Raw genomic sequence first — 27124 nt, forward strand, 5'->3', positions numbered from 1 at the left:
TGAACTATATATAACATTTTAATGTAATATATAGTGAAATTTTTTTAACTTAATACTATGAGGATCATAAAAATTTATTAATTAATCAAAATATTATTTAATCGATAAATTAATAATTTATTAATTTATTCATTAATTAATAATTTATTAATTATCAAGATATTTTTTATTTTGTTTCAGAATATCGAATTTAATACATGTATTATTTATTCTGATTATATGAATATTACTTAATTGTTGAATTACAAATTATTATTATTCGTAATGAGCAAATTATTGAGAACATAATGAGAATGATAAAGAAGATGAAGTTGAAGATGATAATTTTATACTGAAACTTGTCTAGCGCAAAAATTTACTCAAAGCAACAATCGCATTATATAACTTTCTCTTGTAATAAAAAAACACTACACCAAAAATTTTGAATGCACTAAGAAAAGTTTGAAGTGAGGTTCAAAGAGATCAATTTCAAAAAAAAAAAAAAACATTGGAGTAATCCTAATTGAGTCATATATATATATATAATTTTGATGCATAAGGTGGTTATTAATTTATAGATCATGTACAAATAGTTGATAATTAGTCCAATTATTGCATTTAGGTGTACAGATTTTTCAAAGTAAATCCAAAATATATAAGTTGGATGTATACTTTTAAAAAGGTTATTGGCAGGGCTACCAACATTTCTTAAAGAAGAAAAGGATAGTTTGACGTAAGGAAAATACTCGGTATCTTATAATTGAGTAACTTATATTATCTAATCCGATTAAATAAGATTAAGATATCTTATAATTAGATTTGAATAGTAAAATTATTACCCATGATCAAGAGTTTGGATAGTAATCTTTGTACATATCCACTTAAATTAGAATAACAATTATTTTGATATAAAGTATTAATTTTTTAATCGAATTTGAGTAAGATATGAATAGTTAAATTTATTAGATTTAGGTTTGAGTACTTCAAAATTAACAAATTACTTACTCGTTACCATTCATAGTTTCAAAATCATTTCGATACTAAATTGCCTTAAATTAGCATAACAATCTTGAATTGAATATGCTAATACCAAGAAAAAGTAAAAGTCTCCAATGCAATGCTCTTGATATTTTAATATTTCATGAGCAAAGGTGTGTATTCCAATGAATTGGTTTGCTAATTATTCCATGATAGTTGACTGAATTAGCAATCTAAACTCGACATGACTTCCCAAAAAATATATATGGGAAAGAAGAAATCAAGCAGCCGCGTAGCAAGGTGGGCAAGAACTTATATGCATCTATCAGGGTCAGGAAGAGAGTGAAGGAGATAGAAGGAATTCTTTGTAAATAAAATTTCAAGGATTTAAGCCGTTGAATGCTTCTTTGTGCTTTAATTTCTGCACGATTATACTAATCAAGGAATCATTAATGGATATTTAATTAAGATTGTAATTATTCCAATTCAGAGATCCCTTCTTCTAATTTTTTTTTATGACAAACCTGGAAAAGAAAAGGTCACTACCATTTTGCCAAGATTTGACTTTGTAGATTATAAATTAAATGGGAACTTTGATGATCCTTATGCAATTCTTCCAGTTTGATGCTGATACATATAATCAGAAAGAAGCAAAGAATTCTGCTATGGGATGTTAAGAATCTGTCTTTCCTTTTCTGTTGTGTGCTTCTAGGCATCAATCTCAGCACCGCCGGCCTCCTAAAATGCTATGATATCGGGAACTTCACCACTGATAGTACATTTGGCAAGAACCTTGATCTAATCCTCTCTTCTCTCCCAGGTAATGTACCAAGAAATGGAGGTTTCTACCGTACCACCATTGGCCAAGGCTCGAACATAGTATATGCCTTAGCTCTTTGCAGAGGAGATACTTGGTCCGATGCTTGTTCTAGCTGTGTCAATTTAAGAGTCAGAAAGATCAAAGCAAGCTGTCCCAACCAGACAGAAGCAATTTTATGGGAAGGAGAAGTTGCTTGTCTAGTACAATTTGACGGATGGCTTGATGGAAAGAGCTTCCAATGGCACGTCCATGCTCAAGTTTGCAACTGGACTATCAAATATGAACTTCAAAAAGATATATGCACTAATGCAGCGCACCCCAGATATACCTCAGAAAGATAGCAAATTGTGCTTAATTCAAACAGTTGATCAGTATCAAAGATGTTGCATTGGGCAGCAAGGAGGTTATGTCCTGACACCAAATTGTCAATTTCGATGGGATTTATATTCCTTCTTTAATTCTTCAGCTGATACTCTAAATTTAAATCCTCCACCTCAACATATTAGTCCTCCATATTAAGCTACAAATAATAGTACAAATAGAGAAGGCGGGTATTTATCTCCCTAGATATGAGCAATGACATGAGGAAGAATGCAAAACAAAAAAATCATCTCTATTACAATTCGCAAAATTTCAGGACATATCAGAGAATTATTTACGTTCACGTTTCTGGCTTGTGCAGATAATGGAGGCCTTGAATCCCAAGCTGTCGTAATCATTGTTGTTCCAATCATTACTTTAGTGGCAATATTGGCACTTGCTTGTATTCTTATTCGAAAAAGGAAGAACAGAAAGCAGAAGAATTGTAAGTATGTTACTTGTCATTAATTGTTTAACTCTTGTTTGTTGTCACCTAGGACAACTCAAGGCTGGTCTTGTACGACTAACAAACTTTTCCATCTTAGCAGATAATTGCTGGTCTTGTATTTAATTTTTCTCCAGCAAATTATGATGTAGCTATGTAGTCACAAAGTCAAATGGCATAAAGGGTGATAGGGAATTTCGTGTGTTAACTCCACTTTCTTGGTTAAGATGCAGACAACAGTAATAGTTTGGAATCATTGCTCCTCAACTTCAGCGCAATAAAAGTATCAACAGATAATTTCGCTGAGAATAACAAACTTGGACAAGGGGGATTTGGTTCTGTTTATAAGGTAATTAGAGATTGAGTGAAGCCTTCAATTTAATGGCCTCTCCAATTCCTATATACCAGTAAAACTTCATTCTTCTGTCAAGATGTGTTAAGACAAGTTACTAATATTCTTAATCTTCTTTAATTTCTGGTTTTGATAAATACTGTTTCGGGGTAGGCTTTATGATGGACAAGATATAGCTGTGAAGAGATTGTCTGACAATTCTGTGCACGGAGATTTGGAATGTAAGAATGAAATTCTGTTAATGGCAAAGCTTCAGCACAGGAAACTTGGTTAGGCTGCTAGGCTTTTCCTTGGAAGGAAAAGAAAGGCCTTTTATTTATGAGTTTCTGCCAAATTCAAGCCTCGACCGTTTCCTATTCAGTATGGTTGCAATTCATTTTTGTTTAAAATTAAATTTCTCTTAGTTTTATTTAGGATAATCTTGTTGGCAGATCACACACTCGATGCCTATATATGAGTAACTTTATTTGTAATGCATTTGTGTTACAATGTCATGAATTTCTAGATCCAGTCAGGCGCTTACAACTAGATTGGGAATAGAGACAAAATTATAACAGGAATAGCTCGAGGGATACTTTACCTTCACCAAGATTCTCGATATCGAATTGTTCATCGTGATCTAAAAGCTGCTAACAGAAGGTATGATTTGGTGAGAGTGACACATTATTGAATATTTGCAGGCATGGAAAAGTTGGAAAAGAGGAACAGTCATGAATATGTTAGATCCGGCTTTGATGTTTATTTATTAAATCTCCACCTGCTTGGAAGACTTTACTTGCTGCACTGCTGGCAGTCAATTTTACAAATTAAATAGTAGGTAACGTATGTCCCACAAGCCTTCTTTATGTTACAGACTCAAGGCAGGTAAAGTTGCTTTGCTAAAGACTTGACTTGCTGCATTGCTGTCAGTCAATTGCATAGTAAGATTCTCAACATAATTAGTAATATTTTGATGCTAAAGTAACTTCTCAAGATTTCATAATTCTCAAAATTCTAAAACTCAACTATCTAGTCCTTTGCTAAATGTAAATAAATGAATAAGTTCTTATAACTCAATAAGCATAACCATATACATCTTATCGAATCAAACATAATTTCATTACACACAAATGCTCGTATATATCACGTAAAATCATCCACAAATATCAATTAATTCATAAATTATGTTGTTAAAATAGTTTCTTTTTAAAGGTATGTTGTTACAATAGTTAAAGAATTATAATAATAACAATGGATGATCTAATAAGTTCATAAATCATTGACTACAACATATCATTCTTCAAATATTGTATCAAAAGATTCATAAATCAATCTCACCTTTTCTCTCTTACTTTCTGCACAAGAACAAGTTTCTTTACACCGTTAATAACCATTTATTAGAAAAGTTCACCACTTCTGTGACGTCCCAAAACTGAGTCATGACACGGTCATATATCTTGAGACTAGGTCCCAAAGTAACATGAAGCTTCTCCTTTTCTCATTCTTATAATAATCCACAATTCAAGTTATAATAATCCACAATTGAAGTCATAATAATAATTCTATTATAACATATCTGCATAATTAATTATTAAAATCCAACTAAAGTCTGCAAGAAAATAAATAAACATCTAGAAACTTAAATATCCATTACACATAATATGCGTTTCAAAGTAGTTAACAATGTCTTAACACTATGACAAACTTCTCAAATTATTCTCTTAGCTCCCATGATCCTATGCCTCTTATCTTTAATCACCTTCAAAATATAATAAAGGAATGAGCAAACCATAGCATAGCCACATACACCTTACCAGATCAAACATCGTTTTCCATACATCATATAGTTCATTCAAGAGCATTTCAATAAATTATACTTTCAAAAAGTTAAACAAATTATTATGTCCAAAACGAGGAATTTTATAAGTTTATAAATCATTGATCATTAAATATCATTCTTGAAATATCATTCAAGCAAATCATAGATTCAATCTTTCAAACTCATAAAGTTTTATCATCTTAGCTACAGTCACTATTGAATCCCATGACAAGGGCCGTACCATCTAATCATTCTCATGATCATTACTAACTATTATATCTTGTTAACAGGACTATGTGCTAACTATTATATCCCGTTAGTAGGATTGTAGAACTAGTTTTAATGTTGATTATCACACTTCCTAAGGATCATTTCGTAGCTCTTAAAATATTTTTTAAAGATGATCAAATATTTCATTTCATTTATAAATTGACATTCATCATAAGAATCAACCAAAACATTCATAAAACAATATTCGTCATATATATAAATCAAATCATTTGTAAATCCATTTTTCATCACATGAGCAATCAAATCATTCATCAATCATTGTTAATCATATTATTAAGCTCATAGTAGAAAATAACCATATGCTTGACCCTATTTTTATATACTGAAACTAATGAAATGAAATATTTGATTCTTTCAAGAAATATACATATACGATAGTTTTGAAATAAACAAAATGTGTGAGGATATACTTACCTTCCTTCATTCTAACAAACTCGTTTCCTTCCAAAATAATCAAAAGCCTAGTAACAATCATTTAAACATATTAGAAACAAAATAACTCTCTAAAATCTATATATCACCTGAAACTACACAAAATAACCCAAACTCTTTTAAATCATAAATTTAGATAGCTCGCACATCATTCACTAAAATGACCATATCTTAAGCTATGAAACTCAAAATTGATATTCGTTTGATGCATTGGAAACTAGACTTAATAAGCTTTCTATCCATGTAAATCTCAACATTTAGTTCACTATAGAAAAAAAGCAGAAAATTTTCGAAATTTCCCTTGGCGTTGCTACTAAGCAGTTTACATTGTCTTTACAACAAAAAAAAATCATATCTTTACGTAAGAAGGTCAAAACCCACTTTTGTTTAGTTCATTAGAAAATAGACTCATGTAGGTTTCCAACAAAATATAACTCAAATAGAAAAAACCTACATAAATCAGTACAAAACTAGACTTAAAATGAAGGTACAATATAAGATACTTGATTCTTCAAGTAGATTTTCTTTTCAATTGTAATTCAAATCCATCTAAATCACTCAAATATGTTTCATCGATCTAAATGAAGGTTTTTACTCACCTTGTGATGATAGATCCAGTAATAGCCTTGATTGTTTATTCTTCAAGTTGATCTTGAAAATCCTTAAATCTTACACAAAAGTATACTCGTGAAATTTTCTTCTTAGCTTTATGTTTTCTTCACTAAGGTGGCTGCCTATGTTTAAATAATATGTTTATATTAACCCTAATTGTATTTTAATAAACTTCAGCATAAATAAATAATTTAGGCCCAATTATTTATAAGGGTCTATTTTATACATTTTGGATATGTTAATACTGTAATCCAAATATTATTTAGGCTGAGGTATTACATTTTCCCCACCTTGTAAAAAGTTTCATCCTCAAAACTTAACTTACCTTCATTTCTCAATAAGTTTGGATATCGTTTCTTCATATCCTCTTCAATTTCCCAAGTTGCTTCCCTTGGCATATGGTTGCTCTATTGGACTTATACAAAGGGAATGATTTGACACCTCAAGACTTGTTTTTTCTGATCAACAATTCGATTAGGATATTCCATATATGTTAAATCTTCCTACACTTGTAAAGGCCCATATTACAACACATGATTCAGGTCAAAGGTGTACTTCCTTAACATAGATACATGAAACACATTGTGAATGCTCGATAGTTGTGGTGGTAAAGCTATTTGATACGCAACTTCTCCAACCTTATCAAGAATTTCAAATGGTCCTACATAACATGGACTTAACGTGTCTCATTTCCTAAATCTCATAACACTTTTAGTAAGTGATACTTTTAGACAGACATAATCCCCTTGCTGAAAATTTAAGTCCTTTTGCTGCTTATCTGCCCAACTATTTTAACGATCTTGTGCAATTTTAAGTCTCTCCTTAATGATTATAATCTTCTCCACCGCCATCTGCACCAATTTTGGTCCCAAAAGCTTCCTTTCACCAACATCATCCTAACATAAAAGAGATCTGCATTTCTTTCAATACAACACTTCGAAAGGAGCTATTCCGAATCTAGATTGATAATTATTATTATAAGCAAGTTCTGCCAAAGGTAAATAATTATCCCAAATACTCTTAAATCAATTACACAAACTTGAAGCATGTTTTCCAAAATCTGATTTGTTCTCTTTGTCTGTCCATCAGTTTGAGGGTGAAAGGTTGTACTTAATTTTGAGTTTGTTGCCATAGCATGTTGTAAGCTAGGCAAATCTTTTTTTTTTTTAAGTTAAGAAAAGGTTTATTCATATGAAAAGGGATGAACCCAAATAAACAAAAAGGAGAAGGAACCTGGCAAAGAAATCCTAGGATCCAACTCAAAGGCTGGCATTGCAAAAAATGGCCAACAGAACATAATCTATACAAAAAGATTGACAAGCACAAGTACAAACAGCCCTGAACAAAAAGCAGGGGAAAAGCAAGAAGAGGAAACATGATCGTTGAGGATGTTTCTTCCTCTTGCAAATTAGTCTAAGTCATTCCCTAAAGTGGTCCATGTCTAACCATAAAGACAAACGATTAACATAAATTCTCAACCATTAAGGACCCTCATCAAGAGCATAAAAGTAGAAAATAACAGGCAAAGGAGACATTCCACAGCTGAATCTATGAGACCTCAATCTCTATAGGCTTGTAACTAAGAATAGATGTAATAATACGAGCCAAGGGTAGTTTCGTCATTTTCTCTAATAAGCTTCCAGAAGAAAGTTTTATGATATTTTAAGGCTTAAATGGGTATAAGACTGCATAAATGATGTGTGCTGATGAAAACACGAAGAAAACTAGAAGTTTCAACAATTTTCATAACAGGGGCAAAATGGTCAGTTTTCACCTCGAGTTAAAATTTTAAGTTTTTATGAACCTGAACATGTCTAGACCATTATGGATCTTGTCATAGTGTTAAAAGAGAAAAAAGATTGCATAAAAGATTGGAGGAGAATAAGTTAATTGGTGGAGGGGCATTTTCGTAATTTTAAGGGAAAGGATAAGATTGCCTATAAATATCTTGAATTTCCAGCAGCTTCTAGAGATTTTTCAGCAGTTGGCCTTCTTCTTCTTTTCCTCTCTCACGTTTCTTCAAAACTCCATGGAAGCTTGATTTGAAGCTTGAATGATTTTCTCTCTCTAGCTCTAGTTTTCACACCTTTGAACCCTTTTGACTGGAACCTTTGAATTCTTTCATCCTCTCACTTCAAAACCCTTGATAAAGCTTATTTCCAAACTTTCTCTCATTAGTTGGGCGTTCTAGAGAGAGAAAGAGATAATTACTCTATTGATTTAGAAGCAATTGGAAGAGAATTTGACTACAAAGGAGCCCTAGGGTAAGTAATGAACTAAGCTCGATTTTTAGCTGCAGAAAATGGCTAGTAATTGGGATTTATCAGTTGTTTTATTGTTGACTATGTTCATTACTTTTTAGTGATTAAGATAGTGAACATAGATAGCCATTTAATGTGGCAATTGAAAACTAGCTAAGAGATAGCTTTTAGAGTTCATAGTGTGTAAATTGATCTATTGTTTATGTTAATGTGATCCTAGGTTTTAAGGAAGCACCATCATTCCAATTGGATCATTAGGGGAATTTGAGTCAACTAAAGGTTCTACAATCAATTGGTGAGTGGACTGCCTTCAAAATTTATTTTGGGAATATAATGTATTTGACAAGCGTTTGAATGATTTTATATGATTTTTCATGAAAATGAATGCCTTGGGAACAAGCTCTTGAGAAATGATTTATGTTATGATATGTGGTTATTATGGATTTCTATGTAGCTGCATTATGTTGATATACATATATGCTTGAATATAATGTTGTGTAATTATATTGACTCGGTTATGTGCGAGTAGGGAGTGCGCATAAGCCGAAGATGACCCAGTTATGTGTGAGTAGGGAGTGCGCATGAGCCGGTGATGATGATGATGGGATGGTGTGATGATGATGATGGGTATATGCATATATATATATATATATATATATATATATATATATATATATATACATATGTAAATATGTGTGTTATAGGAAATTAATGGATAATGGTTTATGATTATAATGCATGTGAAACTTGACATGTAAAACCTTGAGAAATTGTTATGTGTTTCATATTGGTTTTGAACATTTCAAGCAGGGTGGATTTCTTTGGGAGAAAGGGAAATTTTCATTTGATGCCTTGTATTTCGCTGCAGTGAGAATAATTCTCGTTGCAGTGAGAAACTCTTGGGTTTTAAACAGGTAGGCTGGCCGAAAACTGGCTGCAGTGAAGATGCATTTTCGCTGCAGTGAGAATGACACTGTAGCCTCTCGCTGCAGCGAGAAACATTTTGTTTCTGGGATACAATTTCGCTGCAGCGAGATTCAATCTCGCTGTAGCGAAAAACTTTCTGTTTTGGTCTCCTATCTTGTTTAATTGCTGTCCTATCTTTCACTTCTTTGTTATCATATCAGAGCATGGACTTCCAACATTAAAGATTAAATGAGTTAAGTTTAAAATGAGAAGGTTTAGTGAGAAATCCTTGGCCAGTTGAGAAACCTACGTTCGGTTAATAACTAAATCCCAACGTCGCTGCAACGAAAATTCATTCTCGTTGCAGCTACGCTGCAGCGAGAATACCTTTCCGCTGTAGTGAAGATTCGTTGTCGTATTTGACTTACTTGTGTGATATTGAAGCTTTTATTCTTCAAATGGTTCGTTATGTATGGGTTAATGATTTTCAAATGATTAATTATTTAAGGGCTTGATGAGGGGTTTTTAATAAGAATAGAAACAAATTGCATTGTTTTGAAAAAGAATGCATCATGATTTCATTAAAGATTCCTTATGGTATGTTTGTTCCCTTCCTTGTTCACTCACTGGGTTTATACTCACCCTTTTTAAATTCATGTTTTCAGATCACAAGGCAACTGGTAACTAGGACGAGGTGTCCTTGTAGACCTGTGTCCATCTTTTGGTAAGTGTCTCGGCATTCAGTAGTTGTACATTCATCCGAGTCCCTCCATTGGAAGTCGAGTATTATTTGTTATGTATAGACAAACTTAATGTAAATTATTAGAATTCATGTTGCAGACTTTGTATGTAAATTTTTAATGAGTAATGCCAGTACGAGTTGTCAATGTATATCACTATTTTGATTCAAAGTTATGAAATATGACTTAGTGATATTAGATGAAATTATAAGTAAGATAAATAATAGGCTTGCTTGGGTTTAGTGGATTATGTCCATTGGAACCTTGCGCCAGTCATGGCTCGGAATTTAGGTCGTGACAGAATCACACACAAGTAGCCCTTGTAACAATTAGGGGTAAAGGCGTAAAAGATCATGAGTTCTGTCAACTCCTAATTTGACAAGACTATCAACAGTCTCATTACCTGACCTTGAAATATGCTTGATCAGTCATCCACCTGCATCTTTGTTTTTAAGTGAATGGATCTGGAGGATGAGTTGTCGTAGCCGCCACGGGGCTTTACTAGGATTGGATACCCAAGACACAACATTTTTAGAGTTAGATTCGATGATGATGTTGCTAGAGTTCACCCATGAAGAGGCAATAAACAAGACCATGGCCTCTCTGACTGCTAGGACCTCTGCAAGGTTGGCGTCACCTCAACCAGCGTTTTTATAAAAAATAAGCTTAGCAGCACCTGTTTCATCTCGTAACACCCTTCTAATGCCAAGATAACCTGGACAGCCCCTAGCAGCTTCGTCAGTATTGAATTTGAACCAATCAATAGGCGGACACTCCCATGAAACCTTATACTTAGTTTGCTTCCTTGAGGTGGGAGCTAAGGTAGAGGAAGGAGCACGAATATAATCTGTGATGGAGGTGTTATAGTCAGGCCATTTAGATTTGGCCTACCATGCTAGTCGCAATTTAATGATATCCAACACATTCGTAGGATCCTAAATTTTCCCATCAAAGATCATTTCATTTCGAAAAAGATAAGCTAGACAAATCTAAAATCCCTATATTTTAATTTACAATACTCATTGGAACTCCATGCATCCGAATAATTTCATCCATATATAATTTTGCCAATTTATCAATTGAAGTAGTTGACTTGATAGGTAGAAAGTGAGCTAATTTTGTGAGTCTATCAATAATCACAAATTCCAAGGAGATATGCTCCCATTTCCATTTTGGTATCTCTAAAGGTTGTAGTAGTTTTGATCGTCTTTGATGTTTAGCCTTAGCTTGTTGACATACTAAACATTGCACCATGAATTAAGCTATTTCTTGCTTCATATTGTTCCACTAGAAATTTTCCTTGAAGTCCTTATACATCTTAGTGCCTCTAGGATGTATAGTGAAATGAGACCCATGTGTCTCTTCTCATATCTCCTGTTTTTGTTCAAGGTCGCTAGTTACACATAATCTATTTTCAAATAGTAAGGTGCCATCATCATAGATCCCAAACTCAAATCGTAATCATTTTTTAACATCCTCCTTAATTTTACACAATTCTTCAACATTCTTTTGTGCAACTTTTATCTTTTCAATCATGGTTGGCTTAACCAAGAGATTAGCCAATACCATACATTCACCCTGTATAATCACTTCAATTTGTTTTGTGTCAAGTTCCTCTAATAATCTTCGTTGCGTGGTAAAGAAAGTGGCCATACTTCCAATGGATTTCCAATGGTAAATAAGAGCATCTGCAACTACATTAGCTTTACCTAGATGATAATTGATACTCAAATCATAGTCCTCGATTAATTCCAACCATCTTCTCTGTCTCATGTCAACTCCTTTTGTGTAAACAAGTACTTTAAACTTTTATGATCTGCATAAATTTCGCAAAGCTCTCCATATAAATAGTGTTGCCATATTTTCAAAGCAAATACAACTGCAGCTAACTCCAAGTCATGAGTAGGATAATTTTGTTTGTAGGGTTTTAGTTGCCTAGATGCATAAGCAATTACCTTGTCATTTTGCATCAACACACAACCTAATCCTTTCTTAGAAGCATCACTATAGATGGTGAAACTACCAGTATCAGAAGGCAAGGTAAGAATAGGCGCTGACACCAATAGTTGTTTCAACTATTGAAAACTTTCTTCACACTTTTCAATCCATTTGAATTCCTTTCCTTTTTAAGTTAAACGAGTTAAAGGAATAGTAATTCTAGAAAACCCACTAACAAAACCTCCTATAATAACTTGCCAAATGCATAAAACTCCTCATTTCAGAGACATTTACAGGACGAGACCAACTAACAATTGCTTCAATCTTCTTCAGATCAATAGAAATTCTATCTTTAAACACAACATGTCCTAGGAATGCAACATTTGGTAACCAAAATTCACATTTGCTAAACTTTATAAAAAGTTCTTTATCCCTTAAGGTTTGAAGTACCATTTTCAAATGTTTCTCATGCGCTTCCTCACTCTTAGAATAGACAAGATGTCATCAATAAAGACAACAACAAACTGGTCTCAATATTGCTTAAAGATCCTATTTATCAAATCCATAAATGCAGCAAGTGCATTCGTCAATCCAAAAGACATTTCAAAAAATTCATAGTAACCATACCTGGTTCGAGAAGTAGTCTTGGGTACATCATTTGCCTTAACTCTTAATTGGTGGCATCAAGATCTCATATCAATCTTTGAAAAGATTTGTGAACCTTGTTACTAAGCAATTAAGTCATACATATGAGGAAAATGATATTTGTTCTTCATAATCACTTTATTTAGTCTTTTATAGTCAATGCATAAACGCTAACTCCCATATTTCTTTTTCACAAATAATACTAGAGCTCCCTAACGAGATACATTAGGATGTATGAACCACTTATCTAATAATTCTTGAAGTTGTAATTTTAGTTCAAGCAACACTGGGGTCATGTAGTAAAGAGGTTTAGATATCGATCTAGTCCCAAAAGCAAGATCTTTTTCAAAATCAATTCTCAATCAAGGGGTAAACCAAATAGGTCATCAAGAAAAACATTTTAAAAATCCCTTATGTTTGGAGTGTCTTCTAACCTTGTGCCTTTATCTATTTGAGTGTCCTTCGTATAAGTAAGGTAACCTTAATAACCTTTTTGCAAAGATCACATAGCATGTAAGGTTGATATAACTCAGATTGGAGGTCTAACATGACTACCTTCATACACCAGTTCAGATTGTCCTGGACATTGAAACACTACTTTCTTCCCATGGCAATCAATAAATGCATGATAAGTAGACAACTAATTTATCCTTAAGATAACATCAAAGTCTTGTATCTTCAACTATATTAAATCAACTGCTAGTTCATGACCTCCTAAGTGTACAATACAATTTTTATTAACTCTATCAGCTTACACAATTTTCGTAACAGAAGTAGCAACATATAATGTTCATTTAACTTCTTAAATGCACAATTCAAAAATTTACAAATTTAGTAGACAATAAGCAATAAGAGGCACCAGAATTAAACAATACAGTAACATTATTAATAGGAATGGTACTTGTCACCACATTATCATTTAAGCTAGCATCTTGTTGAGTCAAGGCAAAGACTCGAGCATTACGTTTTTGTGTTTGCTTTTTTTCTTTAGTCTTAGCAACATCATTCTTCTTGTTCGAACAATCTCAAGCAATATGCCCGTGTTCCCCACACCCAAAATAAACACATGCTTTCTTAAGACATGGCCCATAATGGAATCAACTACAAAAATTACATTTCTCAAGCTTAGCATTAGTTTCCCCTCCCTCCAACCTCTTACTTTCATTGCTCTTAGTGTTTTTCTAGTGGTTACTTTGACCTCCATTGATCCTTGGTCATTTCTTATCACCTTTTTCTTGCTTATAATGCTTCATATCAAACACAATCTTTAATGCCTTCTGCAACACATCCTTACAATTGTCAATGATGTGAGAAGACAAATAAGATCGAATGCTTGGTTTCAACCCATGCTCAAACCGTATAGCCTTGTTTTTATCTGAATTAATAATGTGAGTGCAAAAATGTCACAGTTTATTAAACTTATTAGCATACTACAACACAAACATATCAGGCTTTTGTTACAGTTGTAAAAATTCATTCTCTTTCTTCACCTTCACATATTTTGGAAAATATTGATTGAAGAAAATTTCTTTGCATTGCACCCAAGTTAAAGGCTCATTTGAATCCTCATAAATAGGCTTCGTAGTATCCTACCAATACTCTGCATTCCCTTTTAATTAGTTGGAAAATTACCAAGCTCAACTTCAAATCCTCAAATATCTAAATAGCTACAAAGCATTTTTCTAACTCTTTTATCTAAGTCTCAGCAACTAAAAAGTCAGCTTCGCCTTCAAATTGAGGTGGGTTAACTTTTCAAAATTACTAATAAGTTGTCTCATGTTGTCGTACGCCTACTTTCGCCTGATTTTGCTATTGTAGTAAGTTAGCTATCACTTGAGATACATTTGCTAAATCAACTTGTGTCACCGGAGCATTACGAGCATTTCCAAAAGTATTTGGATCTACTCAATCATTGCTCATTCCAAAGCCATTTCTCCTATTTTTTCTGTTATGCCTACCAATAAGATTCATCAAAGTTTCTCTTTTGTCACTCATTTTTGCATATATTTAATATCAACAAAAGTAGCTTCGTAGATAGTCAAAATGGATAAACAAATCTTATCGAATCAAACAATACTAAGAATATTAAATTCTACACTAACTATGCTTAAACTCTTTCTTTCTTAGATCTTAAATCTAAGCTCTGATACCATTATATGTCATGCTCCAAAATCGAGCCATAACATGACCATATTAGCTTGAAACTAGGTTCCAAAGTAATACGAAGCTTTTCTTTTTCTCATTCTTATAATAGTCCACAATTGAAGTCATAATAATAATTCTATTATAACATGCATAAATAATGATTAGGATCCGCTAAAGCCTCCAAGAAAATAAATAAACATCTAAAAACTTAAATATTCATTACATATAATAGGCGTATCAAAATAGCTAATAATGTGTTGACACTATACAGACTTCTCAAATTATATTTTTAGCTCCCATGATTCTATGGCTCTTATCTTTAATCATCTGCAAAATATAATAAAGGAATGAGCAAACCATAGTTTAGCAAATATAGCCGCACACCTCCTACTGGATTAAGCATCGTTGTTCATATGTCATATAGTTCATTTAAGAGCATTTCAATAAATCATGCTTTCAAACAGTTAAACAAATCATTATATGTAAAATGAGGAATTTCATAAGTTCATAAACCATTAATTATCAAATATCATTCTTGAAATATCATTTAAGCAAATCATAGATTCAATTTTTCGAACTCGTAATGTTTCATCATTTTAGCTACGGTCACTATTATATCCCATGACAAAGGCCATATCGACTAATCATTCTCCTGATAGTTACTAACTATTATATCTCATTGGCAGAACTGTATGCTAACTATTATATCTCGTTAGTAGGGTCATATAATTAGTTCTGGTGTCGATTATCCCACATCTTAGGGATCGTTTTGTAGCTCTTAAAACATTTTTAAAAATGATCAAAGATTTCATTTCATTCATAAATTGACACTTGTCATTTGAATCAACCAAAAACATTCATAAAACAACATTTGTCACGTGTATATCAAATCATTTGTAAATCCATTTTTCGTCACATGAGTAAACCAAATCATTCATAAATCATTGTTCATCATATTATTAAGCTCAAAACAACAAATAATCATATGCTCGACCCTATTTTCATATACTGAAAATAATGAAATAAAACATTTGATTCTTTAAAGAAATATACATATATAATAGTTTCGAAATAAGTATGGTGTATGAGGATATACTTGCTTTCCTTCGATCTAACAAACTTGCTTCCTTCCAAAATAATCAAAAGCCTAATAACAATCATTTAAACATATTAGAAACAATATAACTCTCTAAAATTTATTTATTATCTGAAATTACACAAAAAAACCCAAACTCTCCTAAATAAAAAATCTAGACACCTTGCAATTACAACATTACCTCTTCCTATTGCAAGAACTCTTTAGACGTTGAACAGTCTCCGCCGAGATTCAACAAAATTACATATTCAAACAGCAATTCCCAATTCTGTCTCCTGCTCAATTTTCCACACGGTAAATATCAATTCCAAATTATGTGTCTTGCTCAATTCTATTAATGCGCGGCAAAAGTCTAGTCTTGGATTAATTGGTACGCTTTCTTTCGCAAACCTTGGCTGTGTCGGCCAAATGTGTGTCTTGACTTGTTCGGGGTCCACCTCCTCTCATTATGCTTAATGCGCATTCCAGTTGACATGTTTCTCCATTCTTTGTCAAGTATTTAATGATGTAGTAGTTGCGCGGAAATGGTCGGGGAGAAACCTAGTAAAAAGTCTCGTTTCATTTGTCTGTTTTGTTTATACACGCTACTTTTTCTTTCCTTCTTCTTTTGGCTTTGCTCATACCAAAGTGGAAGAAAAAAAAGGAATTCTGTGCATTATGAGGCAGAGAGGTCACTTCCCTTTTCCCAAAATTTGAGTTTGGAGATTATATATTAAAGGGAATTGATGCAAACAAGGTAGGAAAATTTGAATCATGTTTATCTAACTGGGGATTCAATTCCTCCAGTTTGATGCTGATACATGTAATCAGAAACTAGCAAAGAATTCTGCTATGGATGTTAAGAATCTGTCTTTCCATTTTAGTTGCGTGATTCTGGGCATCAATCTCAGCACGGCCGGCCTCCTAAAATGCTATGATACCGGAAACTTCACCACGAATAGTACATATGGCAAGAACCTTGATCTATTCCTCTCTTCTCTCCCAGCTAATGTATCAAGAAATGGTGGTTTCTACCGTACCACCATTGGCCAAGGCTCCAACGTAGTTCATGGCTTAGCTCTTTGCAGAGGAGATACTTCGTCTGAAGCTTGTTCTAACTGTGTCAATTTAAGAGTCAAAGAAATCAAAGCAAGCTGTCCCAACCAGACAGAAGCACTTTTATGGGAAGGGGACGTTGTTTGTCTGGTACGCTATGCAAACCGCTCTATCTTCGAAACACTGGAGCTGGAGCCTTCACAAGCAGGCTACAATACGGGAAACATTTTGGGTGTCACATGGAATGTAACACCATTTTATCACATATGGGCCAATTTGATGGATGGCTTGGTGGAAAGAGCTTCCAACGGCACATCCAGCCTCAAGTTTGCAACCGGAATAGCAAATGTGGAATTAGAAAAGATATATGCACTAATGCAGTGCACCCCAGATATATCTCAGAAAGATTGCAAAGCGTGCTTAAATCAAACAGTTGATCAGTATCAAAGATGTTGCCTTGGGCAGCGAGGTGGTTATGTCCTCACACCAAACTGTCATTTTCGATGGGATTTATATCCCTTCTTTGATTCTTCAGATGATACTCTAAATTTAAATCCTCCACCTCCACATATTAGTCCTCCACTTTCAGCTACAAATAACAGTACAAATAGAGGAGGTGAGTACTTATCTCCCTAGAAATGAGCAATGACATGAGAAAGGATGCAAAACAAAGTCATCTCTATTACAATTCACAAATTTCAGGACATATCAGAGAATTATTTATATTCGCATTTCTGGCTTATGCAGATAATGGAGGCCTTGGATCCCAAGCTGTTGTAATCATTGTTGTTCCAATCATTATTTTAGTGGCAATATCGGCACTTGCTTGTATTCTTCTTCGAAAAAGGAAGAACAGAAAGCAGGAGAATAAAAGTAAGTCAATTGTCATTAATTGTTTAACTCTTGTTTGTTGTCACCTAGGATAACTCAAGGCTGGACTTGTACAACTAACAAACTTTTCCATCTTAGCAGATAATTGCTGGTCTTGTACTTAATTTTTTTCTAGCAAATTATGATGTAGCTATGTAGTCAGAAAGTCAAATGGCATAAAGGTTGAAAGGGCATTTCGTGTGTTAACTCACTTTCTTGGTGAAGGTGCAGATAATAATAATAGTTTGGAATCACTGCGATTCAACTTCAGTGCAATAAAAGTATCAACAGATAATTTCTCTGAGAATAACAAACTTGGACAAGGTGGATTTGGTTCTGTTTATAAGGTAATTAGAGATTGAGTGAAGCATTCAATTTAATGGCCTCTCCAGTTCTCATATACCAGAAAAACTTCATTCTTCTGTCAAGATATGTTAAAACAAGTGTTACTAATATCTTAATCTTTTCTAATTTCTCGTTATGATAAATACTGTTTCAGGGTAGGCTTTATGATGGACAAGATATAGCTGTGAAGAGACTGTCTGACAATTCTGTGCAAGGAGATTTGGAATTTAAGAATGAAGTCCTGTTAATGGCAAAGCTTCAGCACAGGAATTTGGTTAGGCTGCTAGGCTTTTCCTTCGAAGGAAAAGAAAGGCTTCTTATTTATGAGTTTCTTCCAAATTCAAGCCTCGACCATTTCTTATTCAGTATAGTTACCGTCCATTTCTGTTTAAATAGTTTTATTTTGGGATAATTATGTTGGCAGAATGCACTCAATGCCTATGAGTAACTGTATTTGTAATGCATTTATGTTATAATGCCATGAATTTCTAGATCCCGTTAGGCGCTTACAACTAGATTGGGAAAAGAGACACAAAATCATAACAGGAATAGCTCGAGGGATACGCTACCTTCATGAAGATTCTCAACATTGAATTGTTCATCGTGATTTAAAAGCTGCTAACATTTTGTTAGATGATGATATAAACCCTAAAATAGCAGATTTTGGATTGGCTAGGTTGTTTTCAGTGGATCAAACACATGATGCTACAAGCAAACCTGCTGGAACCTTGTAAGTAGAAGAGTAATCTTACATTCATGTGTAGCTCAAGTATAATTGTAATTGAGAATGATTTGTCTGTTAATTGCATGTAGTGGATATATGCCTCCAGAATACATCAGATACGGAACATATTCAGTTAAATCTGATGTTTATAGCTTCGGTGTGCTAGTTTTGGAAATCATCATTGGTGAAAAGATAAGTTGTTTCCGCAGTGAGGAAGGAGAGGATCTTCTAACCTATGTAAGTGGAAATAATGCATATATATAGCAACATTTCCCTCGTGGATGAAATTAATGAGGCAAAACCATTATAGTGCTGACACATTGTTGGATATTTGCAGGCATGGCAGAGTTGGAAAAGAGGAACAGAAATGAATATGATAGATCCGGCTTTGAAGGATGGTCCAAGGATAGAAATGATGAGATGTATCCACGTTGGGTTGCTATGTGTTCAAGCAATTGATTCTAACAGACCAAACATGACCTCTGTAGTGTTAATGCTTAGCAACTACTCCATGTCTCTTCCATTGCCCTCAAGACCTGCCTTCGTAGACTCCACCATGGAACCACTCCAACTCACAGTCAATGAGGCATCCATTTCTGAGTTAGATCCTAGATGAAATTTGAGTCCTTTCTACTAATTCTACTAAGGGTACTGTTCTTGATTCTTAAAGGGAAAAATAAATGATAGTGTTGAAACTAAGTTTTGTCCAGTATCAACTTCAACATCGGAAAGAAACAATCTATATTTCAAATTTGAACAGGTTTCAAGTGATTTATTTGATTGTACATGAAGAAACAGCTTTTAGTTTGTGAATATAGGACATTAACATACGAAAAGGAGTTCTGTCCTGGATTGGACCCCCTGCAATACCAAATGACAACTTGACTTCACAATTTACAAGCTAGAGAACTGCTAGACGAGGCTATATCTTTTCTGTTTTTATGGTGATCTGCAAAATTTGATAGAACTTTACATTTTTGAATTGTTTGCAGAGGAAAACTCAAACGTCCTATTGTCTTGTTTTGTTTCATTTCATTTGTTTGTTTTTTTTGTGGTCCACCTCCTATTGTCTGTTTCTTTTCTTCTTCTTTTGGCGTTGTTTATACCAAGTGGAAGAAATAAAGGAATCCTGTACAGTTTGAGACAGAAAGCGGAAAGCCAGAAACATCTGTAACTGGGAGTCAAAGCCTCCAATTGATGGTAATCACATAATCAGAAACAAGCAAAGAATACAGCTATGTGTGTTAAAAATCTGGTTTATCTTTTCTGTCATGTGCTTCTAGGTATCAATCTTTGCACGGTCAGCCTCGTAAAAATGGGATAGTTCAATGGATGGCTTGGTGAAAGCAGCTTTCGTGGGCATTTCCAGGCTTAGTTTGCAACGGGAATAGCAGATGTACCATTTCAAGGATTACCAACTGGGATATTTACATTATATCACTTATATTTAAAAAAAATGGTTATGTTTATATACATGATGAATAAAAGGTACTTACCACAAAAAGCCTGCTCTCTAATATATTTACAGAGTCACTTCGGTTTTAGCTTTTCTCTCTCTCTCTCTCACCCTCACCCTCCCCCCCCCCCCCCCCCCCCCCCCCCCTCCCCCCTCCTCCCTTCTCTTCTACTGCTGCTATAGTCTCAACATGTCACTCAGAATCACTTGCGGCAGAAGCACAGCAGTCTCTAGGTCTTCAGTTCGTAGTTGGATAGTCTTCTTGTGACGTTGTCCTGAGCTGTTGGCACTTTTTCCTGAGTACTCAGCATCCTGTTCTTGCTCTTCAGCCTTCTTTTGAGCTCGAATCAAGGCTGTTCTTGCACGGGGCCTCATTTCTCGTACTTTTTGGGGAGGCATCACAAATGGCTCAAGCGGCCGATCACCAAAGGGGTGCTCACTACCAGCATATATCCTCAAGTTTCGATCCCTATCCTACAATTAGTAGCAATAATATAAGATAATCCAGCTTTGAATATCTCAGGCCAATTAAAGAATGAAAAGAGAAATATGGATGGATTTCCTCAATGAACACAGAATTGGTTAAACTCAACAGAACACAAGCAGACCAATGGGGTTGTTTTCCTTCTGGGAAGGGAATTGGAAAGGGAAAGGTAAACAAAGTGCAGAAAATCAAGCAGATCAAATAAGCGTAGCAAACACACGAGAAGTTTCATTAGGCCTAAACACTCACATCATGCAATTTGTTCCTTGGAAGCATGTGCAGGACTGCTTTGCGAATAACTTCTGTCGAGTCCTTAGCCATCTGATCTTTTAAACTTCTTTCTTTGAGGTTGCCCACGTATCTAAATCAGTAAGATTCACCATTAGAAAGAAGCATAAATAAACAGTTACAGTGGTTCGGTATCAAGAACAAACCATTTAAGAATTATGAGTAGAGAAATTAGGAATGCACATGATAAGAAAATCAAGTTAGTTCCTTCTTCTTTTGACAAAATATGAAAAAGAGGGCCCATTTTGATTTCTGTAACACCTAATACCAGCATAAGTTCTCTTAACATCTAAATGGACATCGGTTCAAGCAGGAACTATCCAAGATTTATGTTTAGTGGGGGAAAAGGGACATTAGATAATTTATGTTCAAGCAGGAACTATCCAAGATTTTACATTATATTCCGTAATATAAATGAACTAAAATTTTTAGCTATCTCCATAATATAATCAAAGGGACGTTAGGATCTCAGGGGGCAATTGCCTCCATTGCCCCCACTCTGGGTTCAAGTTTTAATGAAGGACCAAGCATTCAACAGAAGTAGAGTTGCAATGGAGACTCACTTGACTAAAATTTAACAAAAAACTCTAATCTCTCAACTGATAGGAAAACAGAACTTTTCCAATAAACAAACAACTTCAGACCATAAAATGTAAAAGCAAAAAATGGGAGTGTTTACCCTGTATGCCAGTGATAAAACTTATTTGTAAGTTTTCTTCCTGTAACGCATACATCCTTGGCATTAATAACAATGCACATATCACCATCATCACGATTCAGAGCATATGTTGGCTTGTCCTTGCCTTGAATCACACTAGAAATTTGAGATGCTAGTCTTCCAAGAACCTATGAAAAGAAGCATCTTATTTCATTCTTTTTTTTGCAGACTGAAAGACCCTCAAGAGCGTGGGAAAACAATGTTATTACATCAAAAGTTCAAGCTCAATACAATTAAAAGCATAAAAACAAACTTTGCATTAAGAAACTAGGATCTTGAGCAAACCATAAAACCCAACTTTCAGATGTTTGAAGGTTAAAGGGGCAACAGAGTACCGGCCCCAAAAGCTTTAGTTTCCAGGACAGAGTTTCTTAAAACAATGGCCTCATCTTTGCAATACAAAAGCGATCTTCTAACTCAAATATCTATCAAAAGAAAATATGGAGAAAAAAGGATTGTCTGAAACCTGACCTTTGGCGTCCAATACTCTCCACCGTAAACCTTCCAAATTGATACGCCTCGGGCCAGCTAGTGCTTTCTGCATTGAATTCCAAAAACAAAACAGTTTAAGACTTAAGATTTGAGGGTTTAAGGATGATCATTCAATCAAACCTGGGATTTTCTTCTCAAAAAAAACAAAAAAAGAAATTGAGAATTTAACCATCAATAGCTACAAGGAATAATCAATCCCCCCCATCCCAATTGCCCACCATCACTGGAACTTATAATATTTTAAATCACAATTTTAGCAAACTAATAAACTAAATGATTGAACTTAAGTTAACAATAAAGACTAAACTGAAAAATGAAATGGCTAATTTAAAAAAAAAATGAAAAATGAAAAAAAGGTAAAAGGAATTGCCTTTAAGTTGCCATTGAAAGTAGTTGCTGCTTGAGACGCCATTTCTCTGGGGGGAAAATGAACCCCTTTTTTTAGTAAATTGAATCAATCAGTTGTATTTTTATAATCAGAATCAAGAGGAAATTTTAAATGAAAAATTAAAGGGTAAACATGTTTTTCTCAGAAAAGTAAGGACCTGTAACTAAAACCCTGAAGATCGGGGTTTAGCGATTGGAGCAAGAAGAAATTTTGCACTTAGGGCTTTCAAAATGGGCCCTCTAATTAATTAGAACCAGCCCATGAACAAATTCAGAAAAAGCCCAAAGTTAATCAAAATGGGAGGTACTAATTAGGGATGTTAACGTGTACTTTGTTACTAGATACCCTACATTATTCTATTCGATTAAGTAAAATTAAGATATCTCATAATTAACTTGAGGTAATAAAACTATCACCTATCACGAGATCAGGTAGGGTTTGGGTCTAATAATATTAAGATATCTATCTTGAACTCGATTATAGATAATAATTTTAATATTAAATTTTAATTGTTTATCAAAATAATATTAAATTTTAATTTTATATATTATATTTATACTTATAAATTTTTTATAATTAATTTAATATTTACTATAATTCATTAATTATTCTAAATATGATTTTAAACTTTAACGTTTTTTATGAAGTAATATTATTTTTTTAATTTAATTTTCAGTAATAATATACATAAAAAATATTTTAGATTTATTTTAATCAAAAATCTAATGGATACAGATATTTAACAAGTACTGTACCTAAGATATTAGTGTACATGTAATAAGTTAAAAATTTTATTGGGTACTTATAGGGTTCTGGTAACCTATCAAATAATAAGGTTCGGATCAAAGTATCTCAAAAACAGCAGGCACCCTATCTGGAGACAATCCTAATTTTAATATAATCTTTTAATTCTATACACCATGTGATGAGGTTATTAAAAAAATTAAATTAAATTTCATTAAATAAATTAGGCATTTTAATTGTTTTGATATGTATTAGATTAAGCATGTTAAATGAAATGGTCTGATTCTGTTTAATGTCTACCAGTTTAAAATTAGCTAAAAGTTTGAATAGGTTAGGTTGTAACCAGAAGAACTGATTGACCCACCATGGATCATGTTAGTTGACTTCATACCAGAAAGGAGAAATGAAATGCATGATGAAGTTCTATTCTTTGTAAAAGAAAATTGCCCCTTTTTCTTAGTTTATATGTAAACAATCAAGTATCATGCCAAATATTTGATGAGGAAAGAAGCAAATTTTACAATAGAGTTTATTGAGGATCAAGCTGAAAGGATCATTAGTTCATTCTTATAGTATTAATCTTTGCTGCCTTGTGTCTCAGCTTCCTCTTTCTTCAGGAAATACCTGTGGAAAAGAACCATTGTAAATTAGAAGCATTTCCATGGCAGTTTCTTGGAAAAGATCCTTGCACAATGAAAAAAAGTACTTGGAGTGAGGTTATTAACTATCATCACCCCAATTCCAAGACTTTAGGATTTGAGATTTAACGAAATAGTGATAAAAAAATCACACATTAGTTAAATTATATATATTTTAAAATCTTAAAATATAATAAAAATTTCATCACTTATAAATTGGTTTTAGTTTAGATATCTATACTAAAAATTTCAACAATGTATCTAAGCAAACGTTACTCAATTCGTTGGTTCTTTCTTAATCTTTTCATGATTCATGTCATATGATAAGTTTGTTGTCTCTGCACGTGATGAAGAGTATTGAAATGATGATAAAAGAAATCTTATACAATTAAATGAAGGATATCTTAAACATTTATATATAACTCAATGGTTTTAGGTTGATTTCTGTCCTATAAAATCTAACAAGATTTATCCATACAGATGAGTAGGTAACATTGGATGGTACAAGAAGAAGAAGGCAACTAACTAGTTATCCTTTGCCAGGCGAAAGAGTTTTTATGAATTCGATCCAGGTTGAAACCATAAGCCAAAAGATTAAAACAGAAGCCAATGGAAAAAGCCTGTTTAGCTGATTACTTACTCTTGAGCCTTGATCCAACGAGAGAGCTGATACAGCTGCACAGTCTCGTTCGAGGCATGACATACGAGAAGATGGAGGTTACGTGGCTGTACCATCCATGCAAACCTCATGAACAATGCAGAATAACCGCACATGACTGCAAGATTCCAATTAGCAGCTGTAACTCTGTAATCCAACATGGAAAAGAACAAAAGAAGAGAAGATAGTCGTGTTTTGAGATCAAACATTTTTGCAGACCTGCAGTCATGTTGCCAGATATCATTTCCGGGGGTTTCTTTGTGTCTAAAAGCGCCTGGTAAAGAAAAACACTCTGGGTTATTGTTATAATTAATATCAGAGAAATGTCATGTAACAGCGGTGAATTATGTTTAGATTTTCAACAGGATGATTCATCGATTTGACATACTGCAATAGGGATGCTCCAGTTGAAAACAGGTCCCCAGAAATGAGTTGTTTTGGGACCTATAGGACTGTTCCAAAAACCTCTTAAGATTTCCATTCCTCCTCCTGCAAATTTTAAACCTTCCAAGCCAAAATAAGCTTCAGGAATAGGCCAGGTACAAATGAAATAGAGTTACTTTGAAACAGATAGACAAGACGCAAGCTAACAGTATCATAACCGCATCGTAATCTACTCTGACGAATTTAGCTTACGATCGATGCAACTTCTATAATTACGTTAACAAATCAGTTGGAAAACTTTTGGTCTTTTATACAAAGTATAGTACTGCTGTAAGATTTGAGAGGAGGGGAGAAGATGAAATGGATAATCTGAAGTTCCTTAAGCTTAATTGAAATGAATCTGAGTAACAGAGTATTTATACTTTGGTCCTTCGCTAACTAAACAAACCAACCAATCAGAAAAGGTAATAAGATTTCGAATTCAGTTAACCTTAACTAACTCACTAAAACGGTAACAGTAAAACAGTAACTAATAAATAACATGTGAATCCACGTGCTTTGCTCCTCACTCCTCTGCTAAGCCTTTCAACCTGGATCTCATCAATTTCTTCTCTTGATCTTCAACTATCTCCCTATCAGGTTGATAACTGCTAAATGTTTGGTTGATTTAAATCACTATTATTCATATATCTATCGATCTAATTTTAGTTACCTTGTTGATTTATAGAAAAAAAAAAAAGATACCATCTTGTTTATGCACAGAACAGAAAGCCATGTTCTTCTCAAAGAATAACCAGGGGAAGAAGCTGGGGAAAACGCTCAATTATCTTCAATATAGCTTTTTTGTTTCATGGTTTTAGTTAAAGGGGTTGTTGACATAATCAAATAAAGCATAACGTAGACTCAAATCTTGATCTTGGAAACAAAAAATTAAGACAAGAAAGATTAGACAACCATGAGAATTGTTGTTCATGAGTTATTTCTTTATATTATTAAAAAATTCATTAGTACTAATCCTGAGTAAAAAGATTAAAACCAGCAAATCTTACCAAGATATAACCAGTGCAGCAGTTGATGAACTCGAACTTGGAATGGCTCAAGACACCAGTCAGAAGTAGTATCAGTATTGCAAAAGTCAGAAAACAAGAAATGTTTCCATGGAATTTGAAGGATCTTAGCAAAGAGGAAAGGATTCAATAGATTCGATTTGGCCTTCAGGTCAAAGAACTGTCCAACAAGCAAGCATGCATATCCTACAACAATATTGATTTAGATTCCATCATGCTACTTGCTCTTTATATTTTAATCAAAGTAACTAATACCTTCTTGCCCGCCATCCAACACCCTTTCACGTTACGTTCCTTGAGATGGTCGTGACTCTTTTGATTACTTCTAGATACTTGAAAATGACTTCATTTTATATTATTCAACATATTTCCAAGAATTGTTAAAGCTAGAAATTCTTAAACAAAACAGTCCTGTGTCACGGTTAGTTGGGAGCCATTAATCCCACATCAGGAAAGATGTCATGGTCCCAATGAGGAGCCATGAATCTCATATGATGACATGGTCCAAAATAAGAACCATAAATCCTACATTGGTTGTAGACTAAAGTGAGACTAATCATTTAAAGGTTCACATCATCTTTAATTTTTGAAGTGCAATTTGTTGGGACAAAGTCGTGAGTTCACCGAGTCAAAACGGCAGTTGTTATTAGAGAGAGCTCACTTGTTAGAGTGGGGGAAGATGGGGTTGAGCATTGTTAGGGGTTAGAGTGATGGAAGATAAGGGCTTTAAGAGTAAGAAAGATTAAGCATTGTTAGAGTAAGGGAAGATGTCATGGTCCCAAAAGAGACTCTAAGAGTAAGATTGAGCCATTGTTAGAGTGGGAGAAGATGTTATTGTCCCAAAAGGGGCTTTAAGAGTAAAATAAAGTATTGTTAGAGTGGGGAAGATGTCATGGTCCCAAAAAGGGCTTTGAGAGTAAGATTGAGCATTGTTAAAGTGGGAGAAGATGAGGGCTCTCAGCTTAAGAAAGATTAAGCATTATTAGAGTGGGGGAAAGATGTCATGGTCCCAAGAGGGGCTCTTAGAGTGAGATT

At 33.9% G+C, this 27124-nt stretch overlaps 2 protein-coding genes and 1 pseudogene across 7 annotated transcripts; 1 reads left to right on the forward strand and 2 right to left on the reverse strand.

The window, feature by feature from the left end:
- Window positions 1-16339: 16339 nt before the first annotated feature.
- On the forward strand, window positions 16340-19471 carry LOC18600954 (cysteine-rich receptor-like protein kinase 34; annotated as a pseudogene). Its single transcript, XR_016025989.1, has 8 exons — window positions 16340-16534; window positions 16662-17449; window positions 17581-17706; window positions 17929-18050; window positions 18203-18413; window positions 18541-18778; window positions 18862-19009; window positions 19110-19471. The product of XR_016025989.1 is annotated as a cysteine-rich receptor-like protein kinase 34 (transcript).
- Window positions 19472-20384: 913 nt separating this feature from the next.
- On the reverse strand, window positions 20385-22764 carry LOC18600955 (uncharacterized). The gene is made up of 5 exons (XM_018118924.2): window positions 22581-22764; window positions 22185-22256; window positions 21680-21846; window positions 20962-21073; window positions 20385-20702 (listed from the first exon to the last, which is right to left on the reverse strand). The coding sequence occupies exons 1-5, from the start codon at window positions 22620-22622 to the stop codon at window positions 20406-20408; spliced, it is 690 nt and encodes a 229-aa protein (XP_017974413.1). The 5' UTR covers window positions 22623-22764; the 3' UTR covers window positions 20385-20405.
- Window positions 22765-23740: 976 nt separating this feature from the next.
- LOC18600956 (mitochondrial pyruvate carrier 1-like) lies at window positions 23741-26348 on the reverse strand. 5 transcript variants are annotated; one of them, XM_018118878.2, is made up of 5 exons: window positions 26072-26348; window positions 25027-25160; window positions 24846-24912; window positions 24621-24756; window positions 23741-23966 (listed from the first exon to the last, which is right to left on the reverse strand). In XM_018118878.2, the coding sequence occupies exons 2-5, from the start codon at window positions 25117-25119 to the stop codon at window positions 23918-23920; spliced, it is 345 nt and encodes a 114-aa protein (XP_017974367.1). In that variant the 5' UTR covers window positions 25120-25160; window positions 26072-26348; the 3' UTR covers window positions 23741-23917. The 5 variants fall into 5 exon arrangements, with proteins under 5 accessions (XP_017974367.1, XP_017974364.1, XP_017974365.1 ...); XM_018118875.2 differs by having other exon boundaries at window positions 25027-25127; window positions 26072-26342; XM_018118876.2 differs by having other exon boundaries at window positions 25027-25142; window positions 26072-26342.
- Between the last annotated feature and the right edge of the window lie 776 nt (window positions 26349-27124).

Source organism: Theobroma cacao, chromosome 4 (genome assembly GCF_053813885.1).
Source record: "Theobroma cacao isolate CCN51 chromosome 4, ASM5381388v1, whole genome shotgun sequence".
Classification (NCBI taxonomy): Eukaryota; Viridiplantae; Streptophyta; class Magnoliopsida; order Malvales; family Malvaceae; genus Theobroma; species Theobroma cacao.

Excerpts from the sequence above, each read along its gene's own strand:
- LOC18600955 (XM_018118924.2), bottom strand. The coding sequence starts at position 22,622 with ATGGCGTCTCAAGCAGCAACTACTTTCAATGGCAACTTAAAG. Across the intron at positions 21,847-22,184 it reads TATTGGACGCCAAAGGTCAG|GTTCTTGGAAGACTAGCATC; the intron begins GTTTCAGACAAT and ends TTCTTTTCATAG. Across the intron at positions 20,703-20,961 it reads CAAGGAACAAATTGCATGAT|GATAGGGATCGAAACTTGAG; the intron begins GTGAGTGTTTAG and ends TACTAATTGTAG.
- LOC18600956 (XM_018118878.2), bottom strand. The coding sequence starts at position 25,119 with ATGGAAATCTTAAGAGGTTTTTGGAACAGTCCTATAGGTCCCAAAACA. Across the intron at positions 24,913-25,026 it reads ACTGGAGCATCCCTATTGCA|GCGCTTTTAGACACAAAGAA; the intron begins GTATGTCAAATC and ends TTTCTTTACCAG. Across the intron at positions 24,757-24,845 it reads GACTGCAGGTCTGCAAAAAT|TCATGTGCGGTTATTCTGCA; the intron begins GTTTGATCTCAA and ends GGAATCTTGCAG.